The 17,463-nt window shown below is 39.6% G+C and overlaps 1 protein-coding gene across 1 annotated transcript; it reads left to right on the top strand.

Annotated features, from left to right (window-relative positions):
- The first annotated feature begins 527 nt into the window (after nt 1–527).
- LOC114240326 (uncharacterized) lies at nt 528–17,071 on the top strand. The gene is made up of 9 exons (XM_028170832.2): nt 528–698; nt 9,802–9,933; nt 11,233–11,381; nt 11,961–12,106; nt 12,546–12,702; nt 13,479–13,564; nt 13,684–13,853; nt 14,664–14,803; nt 16,834–17,071. The coding sequence occupies exons 1-9, from the start codon at nt 571–573 to the stop codon at nt 17,034–17,036; spliced, it is 1,311 nt and encodes a 436-aa protein (XP_028026633.2). The 5' UTR covers nt 528–570; the 3' UTR covers nt 17,037–17,071.
- The last annotated feature ends 392 nt before the right edge of the window (nt 17,072–17,463 follow it).

Genomic DNA, 17,463 nt, shown 5'->3' with positions numbered 1-17,463 from the left:
AGCACTGCTACGATTGTTCGAATAACACGATTTTATCGCTTCATTGGTGACAGTGACTACATAAGTACTGATATTGTGCCCGTCGCCATATATTTGTTATTAATGATGTGTGATTCTTATATCTGTGGTTGCGCTACTAAAACATACATTACGAAATCGTTGGATCTTGTCGGACGTTGAATCGTTTGACTCCTTTTTTTTCTCTTTAGTAAACATTTAATCAAACATCTAATTTCTGCCCAGTACGAATCGATTAGATAAACGCCGACGATCACATCGAATACGAACAAACAAAGAGGCTTTATACAAAAGTAATTCGACAAGAATATCGATATCGATTTTCCATTAAATCGACAGGAATATCGATCTAAATTAATTTTCGTACATTCCCATCTGCGAATAAGACATCTACTTATCGTAAAAATTAATCAACACGACACACAGCGGCTTCATTATAACGTAATGAAGTAAGCGATAAATAAAACGCGAATATAGAAGCGCAACTTATATTGAAAAGTTTGAGTAGCGTTGTTGAAACGCATATCCGCGGGCGCGCGACCCGCAGTCGAGATGCGCCCGCCGTTGGGCCCCGTGGCCTGTGTGTTACTTCTCCTCTATCCTGCTGCCCTGGTACTCTGCTACCACGACGACAGCGGATACAGAGCGGAGGAACCGCACCTCACTGACACCATTGACGTGTGAGTAGTCCCTTGTAATTATTAAATTACCTAATCCGAATTACGGCATCAGTGCAGTAAGTGATTTAAAATTAATTATTTTTATTCTAAAGCGAGTGTTATTTGTGAATTTTCTAGTGCTTTCCTCGTGAATCAAATTAAAAAGAAACTATACAACTCAGGATCCTAATAATATTAAATAAAAAACTCGTCAATATCACGAGGAAAATGAAACAAAAAAAAACACATTAGCGTATAGTCTGTGTGTAACGAAACCATTACCACAGGATCCCATTATCAGTAAATTGAATTTAAACAATGAGAACGATGGACACAAAACTGCATGAGTTCAACGACTGCATCCCACCGGGGTACAATGCACCATAACATTTACCCACTAACCTCATTCAGAAAAATTATCTACATTCGTGATTATAATCACTACATAGTATAAAACAAAGCCGCTTTTTCTGTCCCTGTATCCCTATGCATGCTTAAATCTTTAAAACTACGCAACGGATTTTGATGCGGTTTTTTTTAATAGATTTATTAGATTAATTAATAGAGCGATTGAAGAGGAAGGATTATATGTATAATAACATCCATTAAATAGTGGAGAAATCAATAATAAATTACAGTTTCCGAAGCGCAGCGAGGGCGGGTCGCTATCTAACTATAAATGATAATATATTATTATCGATATTATAATATATTGTTATCGAAATTATAATATATTGTTATCGAAAATTTCATTCACAATTACTGTCACACGAAGCAGGAATTTACGTTAAGACATTGCTTTAGTTTATGTGAAATTTAATGTACTTATAATTATTTTAATTGCCTTTATAAACAGACGAACAAGCAAAAGGACCATTTGATAGTGAGTTGTCACCGACGGTCGTCAACATGCCAGGGGCAAAACCAAATCGCTGCTAACCGCATTAATAGCTGACTTCTTCTTATTACAAAATCGCAACATATTTTCAGTAGCGTTTATTATCGCCTTAAAAAAATTTTGGTTGTGTAATTCAAAGGGCATATGGGATGTTAGAAGGGACATAGTTAAAACTGCTTTACAATTTTCGTGGTCATGCACGATTAAGGTGGTATTTCACCCACAGACGCAGCCCACTGAGTTTCTCGCCGGATCTTCTCAGTGGGTCGCGTTTCCGATCCGGTGGTAGATTCTGCGAAGCACTGCTCTTGCTAAGGCCAGTATTAGCAACACTTCGGTTTAAGCCCCGTGAGCTCACCTACATGCTAGGGCGAAGCTGAAATAGCCTCTCAAGGCTATCAGCATAGGTAGGAAAAATAAGTGGTATTCTTCGACACTTGCATATTGTGCTAACGAATTTATTCGAAACTTTTTTTTACGTGGGAAGGATTACTGGTGGCCCGAAGGACTTTCCAGCTTCACCAGGACAGGCGGAAGAAAAAAGGCTCAGCAGGAGTTCGAAACGTCTGAAATAATCTATATATATAAAAATGAATTGCTGTTCGTTAGTCTCGCTAAAACTCGAGAACGGCTGGACCGATTTGGTTAATTTTGGTTTTGAATTATTCGTGGAAGTCCAGAGAAGGTTTAAAAGGTAAATAAATATGAAAATGCTCGGAATTAAATAAAAATATTATAACAATTTCGTTTTTCCTTCGATGTGTCCCCCGTCGGACGGATTCCGTTTGTTTGTTTTAAGTTTATTTTATACAAAAGTTTAGGTCTTTTATTTATCGATTGAGGCATCACGAAGTCTGCCGGGTCAGCTAGTTAAGAATAAAATCTCAACCCCAAAAGCAGCGTTGATTATCTCTACAAATCGCGAATATCGAAATGAATATTGTATTGCCTGAAGGGAAATTATACTTGTGTCCCATCAAGATAGTTCCACGTTGTCCTGGTCAATGCTACATGTCAATAAATAATAGTTTCCTAACGAACACTTTGGTAGGATGTCATAATACATAATATGTCTCATAATAATGTTATAATCAGACGCAAAATGTCGCGGACAAATAACTGTAACTATACTGAGACCTTAGAACTTATATCTCAAGGTGGGTAGCGCGTTTACGTTGTAGATGTCTATGGGCTCCAGTAACCACTAACACCAGGTGGGCTGTGAGCTCGTCCACCCATCTAAGCAATTAAAAAAACACACACACACACGATCACCTGGCCCCAAACGAATCTTTTCGTTACGTGTTTTTTTTCAGAGTCGGAGTCGAAGCCCCTACCTACCCGTCAGTGGCACTAACCACTGCGTACCCATGTCAGTTATATTCTATTTCTGCCGCGAAACACTCGTGTGTTCCATTTTGAAGAGTTAGGCAATTATAAGTGTACTTGAATGATTCAATCTTATGGCTCAATTAAGGAGAATTTATTTATATCGGAACCAAATCGATAATCAAACAAATTGACACCTGAAATAGGGTGAATAACACTTTTTTTATTGCTTAAATGGGTGGACGAGCTCACACTTAGTGTTAAGTGATTACTGTAGCCCATAGACATCTACAACGTAAATACCACCACCAATCTCGAGACATGAGTTGTAAGGTCTCAGTTTTAACAATACAATGGCTACCCCACCCTTCAAACATTACTGCTTCACTGCAGAAATAGGCAGGGTGGTGGTACCTACCCGTGCGGACTCACAAGACGTCTTTCCACCACCAGCAACTCACGGTAATTTAATAACGTAAAAGATTAATAAAGGCTATTTATTTCAAAACGAGGACGCACAAACATTACTTATTAAAGAGAAGTCTTTGAAGTGGCTTCCAAGAAATGAACGCGAGTACTTAACATAGATGAAAGATCGCATTATTTACAGCTCTGATGCACTTTAGTTGTTCATTATAATTAATGCAGCATCAATTACTCTTAAGCTTACATCATTTTATATAAAACATAGTTTTGCTGTCTCAATTTTAACTTGTATTTCGTTTTTCAGTATAGAAGAAAATTATCTTAGACCGTTTTGTACACTTTGAATATATTTTGTAGTGTCCCTTTCTATCTACCTTATAGCACCTGTAATTAAGTAGATTCCCATTTCATGATTAAAGTTTGAGGTCTACGGATAACCAATTGACGCCATGTTGTGGCCTGATGAGTGGGAGACTATTTATTCATATCGTGTATATGGTATATCTTATCGTATCGTATCGAGGGGTGAAAGGCTTTTTGGTTAAAGACATTTTTGCAACTTCACAGGAGAGCCTTCGTCATCTATTTGAATGGGGCTAAACTTAATTTAAATTAAATTAAAAACATCGAATTTGTTGATACTAATTACTAAATAAAACGCACATTTAATTACAAAGATAAATGTCACGTATTAAGCGGTAGGCAGCGGCTTGGCTCTGCCCCTGGCATTGCTGAAGTCCATGGGCGATGGTAACCACTCACCATCAGGTATGCTCGTCTGCCTACAATGGAAATAAAAAAAAAGTCGCTTAAACCAAATAGCCTTTCCCGAGCGGTCATACATGTCTCAAAGTGACCGCGTTGACATAATCAACGAGATGCGATATAATCAGTCGACACCCAGTGCTCATCTCGATTTTATCAACAACAATTCTATTTCTCTTAACGATAATAGTTATAGCTGTCCAACAATTACTCTAATTGCTGACTGACGCGTTAGCAATTACTAAAATCATGGGAGACGCGCGACCTATTAAATAAACGCATAAATCATTTACGAACGCTTCCTTGTTGAACCACAAATAAATTAAGATTGTAAGACGCAGTAAGCTCGCGCGGGCACTTAGTGTAACACTTTAGTTCACTGCGCTGATAAGCGTCTATCACAATTCATTTAAGTGAATACTGGAACCACGTGGTAAAGGTTTCAAGTCTATTGCTTACTGGTGGTAGGACCTCTTGTGAGTCCGCGCCGGTAAGTACCACCGCCCCGCCTATTTCTGCCGTGAAGCAGTAATGCGTTTGGGTCTGAAGGGTAGGGCAGCCGTTGTAAGTATAAGATCTTAGAACTTATATTTCAAGGTGGATGACGCATTTACGTAGAAGATGTTTATGGGCTCTAGTAACCACTTAACACTAGGTGGGCTGTGAGCTCGTCCACCCACCTAAGTAATAAAAAATAAATTCGAAGTTTTATTTTTATTTATATAGGTGGCCAAGCTCCCGGCCCGTCTGTGGTTAAATGGTTACTGGAGCCCATAGACATCAGCAACGTGAATGCTGCCACCGACCATGAGTCATGAGCTCCAATGAGCTGTATAGCACAACGGCAGCCCCACCATTTGCGGCAAAAACATACCTAAAATTGCGTTCTCACAAGTCACCCTACCACCCATAAATAAGCCAATTATAATTTTCGCGCGGTTTCATTTTTATAACACAATGTTATTCCGTCACCGTCGCCCACTGAGTTTCTTGCCGGATCTTCTCAGTTATCCGGTGGTAGATTCTGCGAAGCACTGCTCTTGCTAGGGTCAGTGTTATCAACACTCCGGTTTGAGCCCCGTGAGCTTACCTACACACGTTAGGGCGAAGCTGAAAAAACGTCACCGTCGAAGTCATTCGAGAACTTGTGTTAATTACGTGATTCATTAGAAAAATAGCTAACAGCCTGCCGGGATTCGAACACCGGGATAGTCGCATCGATCGATACGAATGCACCGGACGTCTTATCTTTTACGTCACGATGACTTCGAATGTTGATAATACACTCTCATTACACACCCCAACATTAGTGCCACTGGAACTACCAGGACCATTGAAATACTAGGTTTAACAGGATTTATGAGTTTTCTCTGAGTGCGCGTACTAAAATCGCCATAATTTTGGTTTCTCGCGGATGTTTTAAAATTAAACCCGTTTATTAATAAGCAGCTTGTAGGGCTCGACGTGCGGCGCCGGTCATTACGGCAACCTGTGTATTTCTGTCGCGAAACTATTACATATATATTGCATATCGTATAACATATTCGGTTTTGAACAGGACTCTCTTTCTAAGCAATAGGGCCGTCGCGTTATTTAACTTGGCTATGTGTGTTGTCTGCTAGCGACGCCGGAAAGAACCTATTTTACTTTCTAAATGGGAATAAATACTTTGTTAATAAATAATAGTTTAAAAAAACTAACAAAATACGCTTTTATAGAAAATCCAACTAAAAATAGAAAATAAATTTTAATAAATCTGAATTAAAAATAGTGTAAGAAAAAAAATATTTTATTGTAAAAAAGCGTGGGGTGCTTTTCAGGATATTATCAAAATAACCCTTCTACTCATTCATATCTGTTCATAAAATATTTATAACTACTGATACCATGCACCCCAACAAAAGCGTATTTTGTTTGTTTTTTTAAACTATTATTTATTTTTCATTTTTTAGTTGAATTTCAATTTTTTTTTAAATATCGAATTGTCATCGATCCTTAATAAGTAAACCAAATTTCGAGTAAATCCGACGTTTTGAAGGGGGTCAAAATCTTGTTCAAAGATTCCGTTACATACTAACATACATACATCTGAAGCTAATAAAAGCGTATTAAAAAGAAAATTTATTATGTAAGCTGTGCATTAGCTGTTGAATCTTGTTTTTTGGTATTGTGGCTTTTGTGAAGCTCACACCGCGGTATTTCCCCGTGCGCCTTCTAGGCGCGGACACCTCATAATAATATGTGGTTCGGCCCCCTGCCCGAAAATAAAGGGTGGCGGCGGTGGTGGATTTAGGTTGTTGATGCCCATGGGCTCCGATAACCACTTAATACGAGGAGGGCCATGAGCTCGTTCACCCTTCAGAACTTAATGGAAAAAATACAACTGAATGTTGTTTGTTTCTCGACGCTGCCTTGAATGGTTTCTTCCGCGAATCGAATCTCCAATCCTTGACAGTAATTGTGGGTCAATGCGATTTACTCGTATATTACCGAATCACGTTCGGCGATAAGATAAGAGTGATGACAGTCATTTTGTAAACTTATAAATCTCTCAGTCGGTTTTCTTGTTGACTTGAAAAATATGTTTTTTTCGCTCTAGATTATCTATCAATCTCTGGAAAGTCTCCTCAAGACTCTCCACCATTTGCTTACGTAGGCTTTTAGAGCTTTTCAGCCACGTTGCGAGGAAAAAGCATCAATGTCGCTATCCACTGCGTGGAGGACAGGAGTGGATGGAAGAACATGTTTTAACAAAAGTGCTCCGTAAAGGTCACGACCCTCAGCACTGAGGAATACGATGCACGGAGGAGGAGGAGGGAGGAGATAATCTAACTTCATCATAGACAACCTGAGATTAAGATTTAACTCAGCCCCAACCAACTCAACACCGTGACTGCCGCTAATATTGAGATATCGAAGCAGAGTTACTTCCTATCCACAGGGATACGCATCATACTCTAAACCCAGTAATTACGCTAAACAAATATTACGTTGTTCACACAATCAAAACTATTTTGACGATATAATCTCGCTTTTTTTTAATTGTCATTAAAAATTATTTCCTACGTTTAGATTAATTCACAGCTTACGTGGTCACGGACGAGAGAGAGAAGGAGATCGCAAACCGTTAAAATACTTTTAATTATATCTATATATCGCGAGAAAAAATCATTTTTTTATGAAGGAAGGATCACTGGTGGGCCGAAGGCTTTTCCAGTTTCACCAGGACAGGTGGGCGAGCAAAGGCTCAGCCAGAATTGGTGGAATTTGCTAACAGCTGCCCGAGCGCCTCTGCTTCGCGAATGAATCTACTACCGGATCGAAATCGCGACCCGCTGAGAAGATCCGGCGAGAAACTCAGCGAGCTTATGCATGGGTTAGGTTGCACGTCGAGCTCTTTGTCAAGTTCTTGACTATGTTATGCACATGTCAACTGTGGGAGTAGTGTTTGACGTTTGGCCACCAACTCTAGAAGCCGCCGTCTTTATTCTTCTTAGTCATTCGCACTCTTGGCAGAGTGGTGGTGGTCATCAGTTCGGGTGGTGGCGCGCTTCACAAGACGTCGCCATTCCTTGCGAATCTTCTTTAGCACTCGCTGACGGGACCGTTTAGACCTGTCTTTATTTGGCCGGTTCATCGTAAGAGTCATCTGGCCTGGCAGACGAGACAGTCTATTTACTGGTGGTAGGATCTCTTGTGAGTCCGCGCGGGTAGGCACCACCGCCCTGCTTATTTCTGCCGCGAAGCAATAATGCGTTTCGGTTTGAAGGGTAGGGCAGCCGGTCTAACTATACTGAGATCTTAGAACTTATATCTCAAGGTGGGTGGCGCATTTATGTTGTAGATGTCTATGGACTCCAGTAACCACTTAGCACCAGGTGGGCTGTGAGATCGTCCACACATCTTAAACAAAAAAAAAGATCATCGCCGTCTTTACACGAGCTGTGATATCATACGAATGTCCGACACCGAAAATATGTTGATGGATATGATTGACCTTGAGCTAGATGTATCTTTGATCAGCGGCGTTTCCTCATACACTTTGAATCATCGTCAGTTTTACTCATAGATAACGTTTATTATAGTTCCAGCGTGTATGTCGGAACCCCGCTTATATGATTTGTAAGGTTTATAAGCTATGCAATGAAATATTTAAATGTATTAAGGTTGTAGTATCGGTTTAGGAAAATGGAATTCATTACGTTTTATGAAAATGTACTTCTAAACAACTTGGCAGTACTAAAAGCTCCGTGGCCTGCTAGTTTAGATAATCGGTGTACTAATATCGACATAAAATTGCGTTTCCGTTTAGATCAGAAACAGCAATAATAAGACAATAAATCTCTTAAAGCAGAAACAACAACTTAGACAATAAATCTCTTACCTTCTTTCGGTATGCTATTTTTTTCCGTACTTCCTGGCTGGTAGCCTAAAGGGATATTCCAGCTACACACGGACTGGTTGGTAAGCTCACGAGCTCAATCTGAAAGAATATACTAACAGACTAACCGCCAAGAGCAGTATTACGCTGAATCTACCACCGGATCGGAATCGCGACCCACTGAAAAGATCCGGCGAGAAACTCAGCGGGCTGTCTATGGGTTAGTTCACTCGTCGAATTCTTCGTCGTAATCGACGAGTTCGACGAGGACGGTGACCGGTGCTTGCACCTAACGTACCGAGAGTAGATTTGGGGTTTCCAACAAGACATTTTTCGGGCAACGGCGACCTTGCGGTGCACCAACTAACACTGCTAAGACTAGGGTATAAGACTTCAGTCGGATCGGTCATATTTTGCGGATTTCGCTGTCACTGTAAAATCGAGGTAGCCTCAACCAAACCCCGGGAACATTCTTGTACGGAGTTCGAAGAGTGCTCCCGCTGGCAATGTCCATCACGCTAATTCTCTTAGTAAATAAAGTGAAAAACTTTCTTTATAACACGATTGCAATTAGCAAATTTAACTATCGTAATTGCCCAACAATAATACAAAATTCTAACAAAAAAGAAAATCAACTTGAACAAATTATACAAAATGTTAATGTCATCAATCTAATTGAAGTCAATTATATATACATTATTAACGATAACTGAAAAACCGCTGGTCAGATTTTGATGAAATTTAAATGGTACCACCACACGAGAAGTTTCAACTTTCGAATAAAATATTAAAATCGATTCACCAAAAAACACATCAAAATAGTTCTGAGTTCTTTTGTACACATAAAAAACATATTCGAATTTTGAGCCGCCTCCTTTTTTGAAGTCGATGAAAAAAAAAACCCGCCATACCACAGAGGTCGCTTTTTTTATTACCCCTATAGGCAGACAGGCATTCGGCCTATTTGATGGTGAGTGGTTACCGTCGCTTATGGACGTCAGCAATGCCAGGGCCAGAGCCAAACTGCTGCCTACGGTTAAGTACTCTTCACAAGCCTCGTTTGAAGAAGGACACAGTACCCTTTGTTATCTGAGTGCTTAATGCGAGTTTTTTAACGTTCTCGATAGCGTAAAAGTTAGCTCATATTTGTATGGCATGGGATCGTTTGCCTACGTTTGCCGCTAGGGGCGCTGTTGCACCTGCATACAAAATTGGGCTAACTTTTACACTATCGTGAACGTGAAAAATTTCGCACTAAGCACACAGGTCATTCTTAAACATAATTACTAGCGTACTTCCTTTCAGAGCTCTTGTATTGTTTACAGAATAGATAGCAGCACAGCGCAATGCCCGTCTGACCTGGTGTTGCGGTCGCGGCAGACGTGTCGGGTGGGGGACGCCGACGTACAATGCGTGAGGCTGCACTGCTGCGATACACACCAACACGTCGCTGGACGGTAAGCAACCATCGTCAACAGCTTCTCCACAACAGTGTGCTTAGTGCGAGTTTTTTAACGTTCTCGATAGCGTAAAAGTTAACTCAATACAATAGAAATACCAAATAGAATCAAAATTCCTTTGTAGATCTTTGATATCGAGACAAATCCAAGAAGTCAGTTCTTAGGAGCCCGTCCAGAGATCGGAGCATTGCTCCACGTGACCGAGAGACCTGAACTCAATATAGGTCGCACCCCTGTAGTATTAACCCCTGTAATTTTGATAACTGTCTGAAAGTTAGCTACGTATCAAATCATATTCAAAAATAGCTCCTAAGACGTGTTAAATAGACTTTAGAATGATATTGGTGTTACGTATTTTAGAAACCGTTATATTCATTTATTTTTATTAATAAGTGTTTTCTTTCATTCTCTCAGCTTAGTGCCGTATTTGAGTCGTTTTCTCTGTGTATTTATATGGTGGGCCTGAATATAATGCTTTCAGAATTCGCTCCGATTCTAACATTGTGTTAATTTTGGTCAGTAAATATTAAACAAACAATTTCATCGCGACGCAGTCATGCGTTCTCCTCAAAGGGCGGGATAGGCCTTGAACAATACTATTGAGACACCGAACACGTGTACTTATAGTGAGTGGGACGGCTGTCACATTGTGGTTCTAACAGTGAACTTTCCAGCAAACCATTATTACCTTTCTTATTAAAAGACCAGATCCGCACCGCTCTTGATTCCACGTTTCACAACGCCCTCCACACCGCCAGAGACAAGAATAGATGGAGAAAGATCATGCGTGCGAAAGTGATACAAAAGGGTGGTCACGACCCTCAGCAATGAGGAATACGATGCAAGGAGGAGTAAAGATCTCTCAGGTTGAGCCCGTGAACTCACTTACTTACCCATCCGGGCGTAGCTTGAATAGCTCTCCTCGCGATCCATCAACGGTTCTTTTAGGTACCTCAAGCACCTGTTACCGTCCTCGCCGAACCCGTCGCTTGCAACGAAGGACTCGACGAGTAAATAACCCATAGACACAGCCCACTAAGTTTCACGCCGGATCTTCTCAGTGGGTCGCGTTTCCGATCCGGTGGTAGATGCGACGCACTGCTCTTGGTAGGGCCAGTGCTACTAACACTCCCGGTTTGAGCCCCGTGAGCTCACCTACACGTAAAGGAGAATATGAAATAACCTCTCAAGGCTATTAGCGAATAGGTAGGGGAAAAGAATAGTAGACAGATTTGCGAATTCATGAGATCGAAATACTTTCGTTACCAGGTAAATTAAAACCCATTTTTCGTCTAGGTGTATTCCGAAATCAATGGAGCCGTGCAGTCTGAACCTGTGTGAGCAAGCATGCGAAGTGCAGGGAGAGAGTATGTGGTGTTCCTGCTACCCTGGGTTCCAGTTCAACGCGGAAAGCTACTCCAAGCAAGAGCAGCCGTATTGTGTTGGTATGAAGGCCGTATGCGGATATCCGCTCAATTCATTGCTTCACTTTTTATCACGTGTCACTAGCTTGCTATGTGATGTCTGTCACTTTGGGTACATTTTTTTGATTTTAAACTAACTTCCTACTGAACATAATTGAGAATCGGATGACTATTTAATTAGTATAATCAATAGAAGAAAAGGGGTGGAAAAAGATAAGAAGAAAAATAAACAAAATTTATCATTATTATTTTGATTTATCATAAACGCCATCCTGTTATCAATACGTACAGTAAAACAGAAGAGTTCGGTTTATCTGTACATTGAAATAAAGTGGTAAAATTAAAAAGGACGTGAGACTGATGATAGAACTAATATATATTATTATAATGTGGAAGTGAATTGTTATTGTTTAGTTAATGTTTGGCTTATTTATATTTCAATCTCTCCCCCTTAATTATTACTATATTTGGTATAAAATATTATTCATGAAAACACTAAATAGTGTAATTAAGGCGTTTTATTTATTTCTTTATAATGTTAATTGTATACTTGAGTTCCATAAAATGAAAGATTTACAATCAATTATATGTTTATTGCAGATGTAGACGAGTGTGCGACGAACAATGGTGGGTGTGAGCAACGCTGCGTCAATGATCCTGGAAGCTTCCACTGCGAATGCTCACCGCCGCTCTCACTAGCTAGTGATGGCAAGAAATGTGTCCCACGGATATCGCTGGCTATTGCAGTACGTTTGTAAACAAACATAATTACACCATTCCTGATCCTGCGGACCCAATGGTAAACAGTCGACGTCGCCCAAAACACGTCATTTCGGATCTTTCCGATCCACTAACGGTGCTTTTAAGTACCTCAAACACCGGTCACCGTTCTCGTCGAACCCGTTGCTAGCGACGAAGGGTTCGGCGAGTAAACTAACCCACAGACACAGCCCACTGAATTTCCCGCCACATCTTCTCAGTGGGTCGCGTTTAGATTCTGCGACGCATTGCTCTTGCTTAGGTCAGTGTTTGCAACTTCGCCAGGCTTAAGGCCCGTGAGCTCACCTACTAGTTAAGGTTACGCAGAAATAGCCTCTCAAGGCTATAAGCAGAGGCAGGAAAAAAGTCATCTAAAGTTTTAGTTGGTTTTCGTGAAGTCGCAGGATTTTTTATTGAATATTTCAGGAACCTCTTCCACTTGTGCGCGCCTCCTCTCGATGCTACGCGCCGTGTGACACTGTGACGTGGTTGACCAGGAAAGTGAGACAGCTGAACGATCAACTGCACGCGACCCACGCCGCCTTAAAAAAGTTGTTGGAGCACCCTATGCTGAAAGATGACGGTGAGCCCTTTGCAGTTATGTGCGCCTGGTACATTGTGTTTGCTTTAAAAGGAGGTCAAGTGTAGATTTTGTATCGGTTTTCGTCGTTAAAACAACAGAAAATATCTTATCTTCTTGTTAAGGCAGAAGCAAAGCTCCCACGCTGAGCCCCACGTTCAGTGAAGCTAGTTTTTTTAAGGGATTTTATGACCTGGTAACTAAGACTTTTAGGTCATGTTTTATTTTAATTTATATTCTTATTTTTATGAAAAATGATAATCTGGAATGAAATTAAATGAAATAAAGATGATTAATTTGAGATATTAATCAACTGGGATGAAATTAAATGAGATGAGATGAGATGATATGGGATGAAATATAATCTCAGTAAAATGGTGGTCATTTACTGAGATTTATTCAGTGAACTTTTTGGAGGATCTCGAGAAGTTACGTACAGAGGCTTTGTTTTATTTTCCCACATTTGTGCACTTTCACAGATATTAAACAGTTAATAAACCACCGTTATTACACATTTAAACCTGAAGAAACACTAAATAGATAAATATAAAACAAATCACACAACTTCACTCCTCGCGTTCCCGCCAAAAAGTCCTCAGTGAAGCTAGTCCTTCTACCTACTCTACTAAGCAATAAAAAAAAATACTATTAACTACGAATTTGTATGGACAACTCTACTACGAGTAAAAAGTTGATGTGCATTTTAGTCGTGATGATCTTTATTGTTGTAAGATATGAGTTCTGCATTTTTGTTACTAAAAAATACCGTAAATTTTCAGGTGGCGAAGGCAATTACGCATATAGAGTACTTGACGCAACGGCTCCGTTGGAAGGCGGGTATTGTCGATGCGAGCGAGGACCGAGGGTAATACAAATTGTTTCACACGAGCGTTCGATCTCTTAGCGTTTATGTCGTCCTGGTACAAGTTTCGACATAGATGACGTAACGAATGTTATGATGATGTGATATTTAAATTTTATTAGGGACCACAAGGACCGCCGGGCATGGAGGGACCCAAAGGTGATGATGGAGCGAGAGGACCTCGGGGCGCACGTGGTCCTAAAGGATCCCTCGACTTGATGCTTCTTATGCTAGCGGATGTAAGGCATGACATACAGAACATTGAGGCGCGCGTTTACAAAGACGGAGAAAAGTATGTATTATTCTTATTTAAAACTTTTTTTTATTGCTTAGATGGGTAGACGAGCTCACTATCCACCTGATGTTAAGTGGTTACTGGAGCCCATAGACATCTACAACGTAAATGCGCCACCCACCTTGAGATATTAGTTCTAAGGTCTCAGTATACTTACGACTGCTGCCCCACCCTTCAAACCGAAACGCATTACTGCTTCACGGCAGAAATAGGCAGGGCGGTGGTGCCTACCCGTGCGGACTCACAAGAGGTCCTACCACCAGTAATTACGCAAATTATAATTTTGCAAAATATAAATTTACAAATTATAATTACATATAATTACATATAATTATAATTTAATTATAATTTTTAAATAACTTAAAAATACCCAAATCAATAAGCATAATAATATATGTACGTGTATGTATATATTTATGTGTGTAATTGTGTATGTATATAGTTTGATATATTATGTATTAGTGTTTATTTTTATTATTTTTATTGTTAATGTCTATAGTATAAATAATTAAATTAATTAGATTGTACTCATCTACCCACTCATGTAAAGCTTTCCTTCTTTGAGAACGGTTAGCTGGTAGATAACTCAATTGTTGAGTTAAGCTCGCCATTTTTTTATATCTTATCGCAATTACTGTATTATATTAACAGTGTGTACAAATAAAGAATAAATAATAATAATAATAATAATACAATAATTTGCAACCATTACTGAATCTTGCCCCTTGTTCTGTATTTAAATGATAGTTACAAATGAATTAATTCCCATAAAATAGTTCATTGCTTTATTTCAATTTTTTTTATAAGGCCGGAACGATTCAATCTCCAAAAGGCTTGGCGCCGCCAACGCAAGCAGGAGAAAATTGACCGGGACAGCAGAACCGAACAGGAGCTAGAAGCGTACACGGCGCCATCTGTTGAAAGCCCCGTCGAAATATCTTCTCGAGGTTAGTCGCTTTCAATCGCAGACTAATTATGTACTCAGCATTTATCAACTTGAGCACAACTTGTTTGGAAGACCTTTATCCCGCAAAAACGCCATCTACCCTTGCTTAGTGTAAACTATGCTAATGCAACCAAGCCGTTTTTCAACATTCACTCCATAAAATATACTGTAATTCATTCTTGAAAATATACCTTAGACAGTAATTTCGAGTCGTTCCAACATTTGAACTATTTAGAGACAGTAAACTAATCACCATTTAATCTGCCCTCTGACAGTATTACGTAATTTATCAATGAACATATCGTGGCCTAAAGGAGAAGACGTCCGGTGCATTCGTATCTTGTAGAGCAAGAGCCCGCGACAGCCAGACCTTCGTTATTTTATAAAAGCTGAAAGTTTCTCTGTGTATGTCTCCAACACAGGTAAGAACGACCCGCGATTATAGAGTTTCGATTGTGGTTACTTGGGCAGGTAACAGGCAGTAAACGTATATAAAATAGTACCTTAAATTCGTTAAAGTATAAAGGTTTTTTTTTTAAATATTTACTCCAGAATATCTTTAGAAAGCACGATATCCGTTGCCGGACACTTTTTCCAGTTGTTACCCCCTGCCAGACACCCCTAAACTTTTATAAATTTTAATTATACTTTCGTTATACTATAAAAGCTAAATTTTATATATGTTACTTAGGGACTTATAAAAATATGTTACCCCAATAGCCGGACAGTTTTAATGGTTCTTACATCTTGCCAGACACATTGAGAGCCCGCTGTAGGTGCGAGCGCGAGGTAGCAACTGTTCAAGCGGGTGTGAGCGAGATAGAGTGCTTAGTCTATTGTGATCTTTTAAGATATTATCCAATAAAAAATATATTTTATTACGTTCATAGCAATATTATAGAAAATAAAAAATGTTATTTTAATATTATAAAGTACAAACAAAATATTACATGTCAAAGAAAAATATTTAATCGTTCTTACAATTTTCCTCATTGTCGTCGATATTGAACTGATGAATAAGGCGATATCAATATCGCCTTATTCATCAGTTTCTGTAAAAAATTAAGAACGAGATCATCGACTAACGCGTCGAGCCGCCTGCCATTAGGGGTTGTGGTGTGTGAGTTCCACCTGATGTGTTTACAATTTAGGTCGCCCGCCAGAATGACAGAGCTTCCCATGCCGAGTAGCGCCTCGATATCACTGCTTAGAACGGATAAATCCTATAAACGACAGCTGATGTGCAGTAAAAGATCACAATAGACTAAGCACTCTATCTCGCTCACACCCGCTTGAACAGTTGCTACCTCGCGCTCGCACCTACAGCGGGCTCTCAATGTGTCTGGCAAGATGTAAGAACCATTAAAACTGTCCGGCTATTGGGGTAACATATTTTTATAAGTCCCTAAGTAACATATATAAAATTTAGCTTTTATAGTATAACGAAAGTATAATTAAAATTTATTAAAGTTTAGGGGTGTCTGGCAGGGGGTAACAACTGGAAAAAGTGTCCGGCAACGGATATCGTGCTTTCTAAAGATATTCTGGAGTAAATATTTAAAAAAAAAACCTTTATACTTTAACGAATTTAAGGTACTATTTTATATACCTTTACTGCCTGTCACCTGCCCAAGTAACCACAATAGAAACTCTATAATCGCGGGTCGTTCTTATCTGTGTTGGAGACATACACAGAGAAACTTTCAGCTTTTATAAAATAACGAAGGTCTGGCTGTCGCGGGCTCTTGGGCTATTGCGATGCATCGGTGTTCGAATCCCAGGCGGGTACCGATTTTTCTAATGAAATACGTACTCAACCAATGTTCACGATTGACTTCTATGGGGAAGGAATAACATCGTGTAATAAAAAACAACCCCGAAAATTTTTAATTTGCATAATTACTGTAGGACCTCTTGTGAGTCCGCACGGGTAGGTACCACCACCCCGCCTATTTCTGCTGTGAAGCAGTAAACAGGTCTTATTTTAAAAAAATCGGTAACAAATCTTCAAAAATATGTATATTTTTGCAGGTCGTACGGGAGAAATACGCCACGATTCAACAACTGACTGGTCAATGGTGAAAGGTGACAATGACCTTGAAGACTTGCCGCTGGGCCTCATGGACGACATGAAGGCGCTGGAGAGGCTACGGCAGTACCACGTGACCGGGAACTCCTCCAAGATTGATGATGAGGAGGAAACTGAGAACGACTACGACTACAGCTTCTACTAGGGGTGCATAAAATAAAATAAGTATTTAAAAATATATTCCCTTGTTTTCTTTAATGCAATGGGAAAATTTAAATCGAAAGGAGGTAAATACTTTAGGTAAGCATCCTGTGTGCTTAATGCGAGTTTTTTAACGTTCTCGATAGCGTTAAAGTTAAGCCAATTTTGTATGCAGTTGGAACAGCTCCCCTAGCGGCAAACGTAAGCAAACGATCCCATTCCATAAGCTAACTTTTACGCTATCGAGAACGTTAAAAAACTCGTACTAAGCACACTGAAGCCAACAATGTCGTTTGGATAACGTATGCCGATATCAACATTAATATTCGAAAAATTATAAGCCTAGGAGTAATAGTTCGCCACGCTATGCCGAAACATATGTAGAATACACTTAATATCCGAAACCTACTAAAATGTTTGACAATTGAGAG

The sequence above is a fragment of the Bombyx mandarina genome, chromosome 21 (genome assembly GCF_030267445.1).
Source record: "Bombyx mandarina strain Sakado chromosome 21, ASM3026744v2".
Classification (NCBI taxonomy): Eukaryota; Metazoa; Arthropoda; class Insecta; order Lepidoptera; family Bombycidae; genus Bombyx; species Bombyx mandarina.
The sequence above is the reverse complement of the archived record's forward strand: the minus strand, read 5'-3'. Positions and strand labels throughout refer to the sequence as shown.

Bases quoted from the DNA above. Each gene is read 5' to 3' on its own strand.
- LOC114240326 (XM_028170832.2), top strand. From the start codon at position 571: ATGCGCCCGCCGTTGGGCCCCGTGGCCTGTGTGTTACTTCTCCTCTAT. The intron at 9,934-11,232 runs GTAAGCAACCAT...TTTTTCGTCTAG, and splicing joins CACCAACACGTCGCTGGACG to GTGTATTCCGAAATCAATGG. The intron at 13,854-14,663 runs GTATGTATTATT...TTTTTTTATAAG, and splicing joins GTTTACAAAGACGGAGAAAA to GCCGGAACGATTCAATCTCC.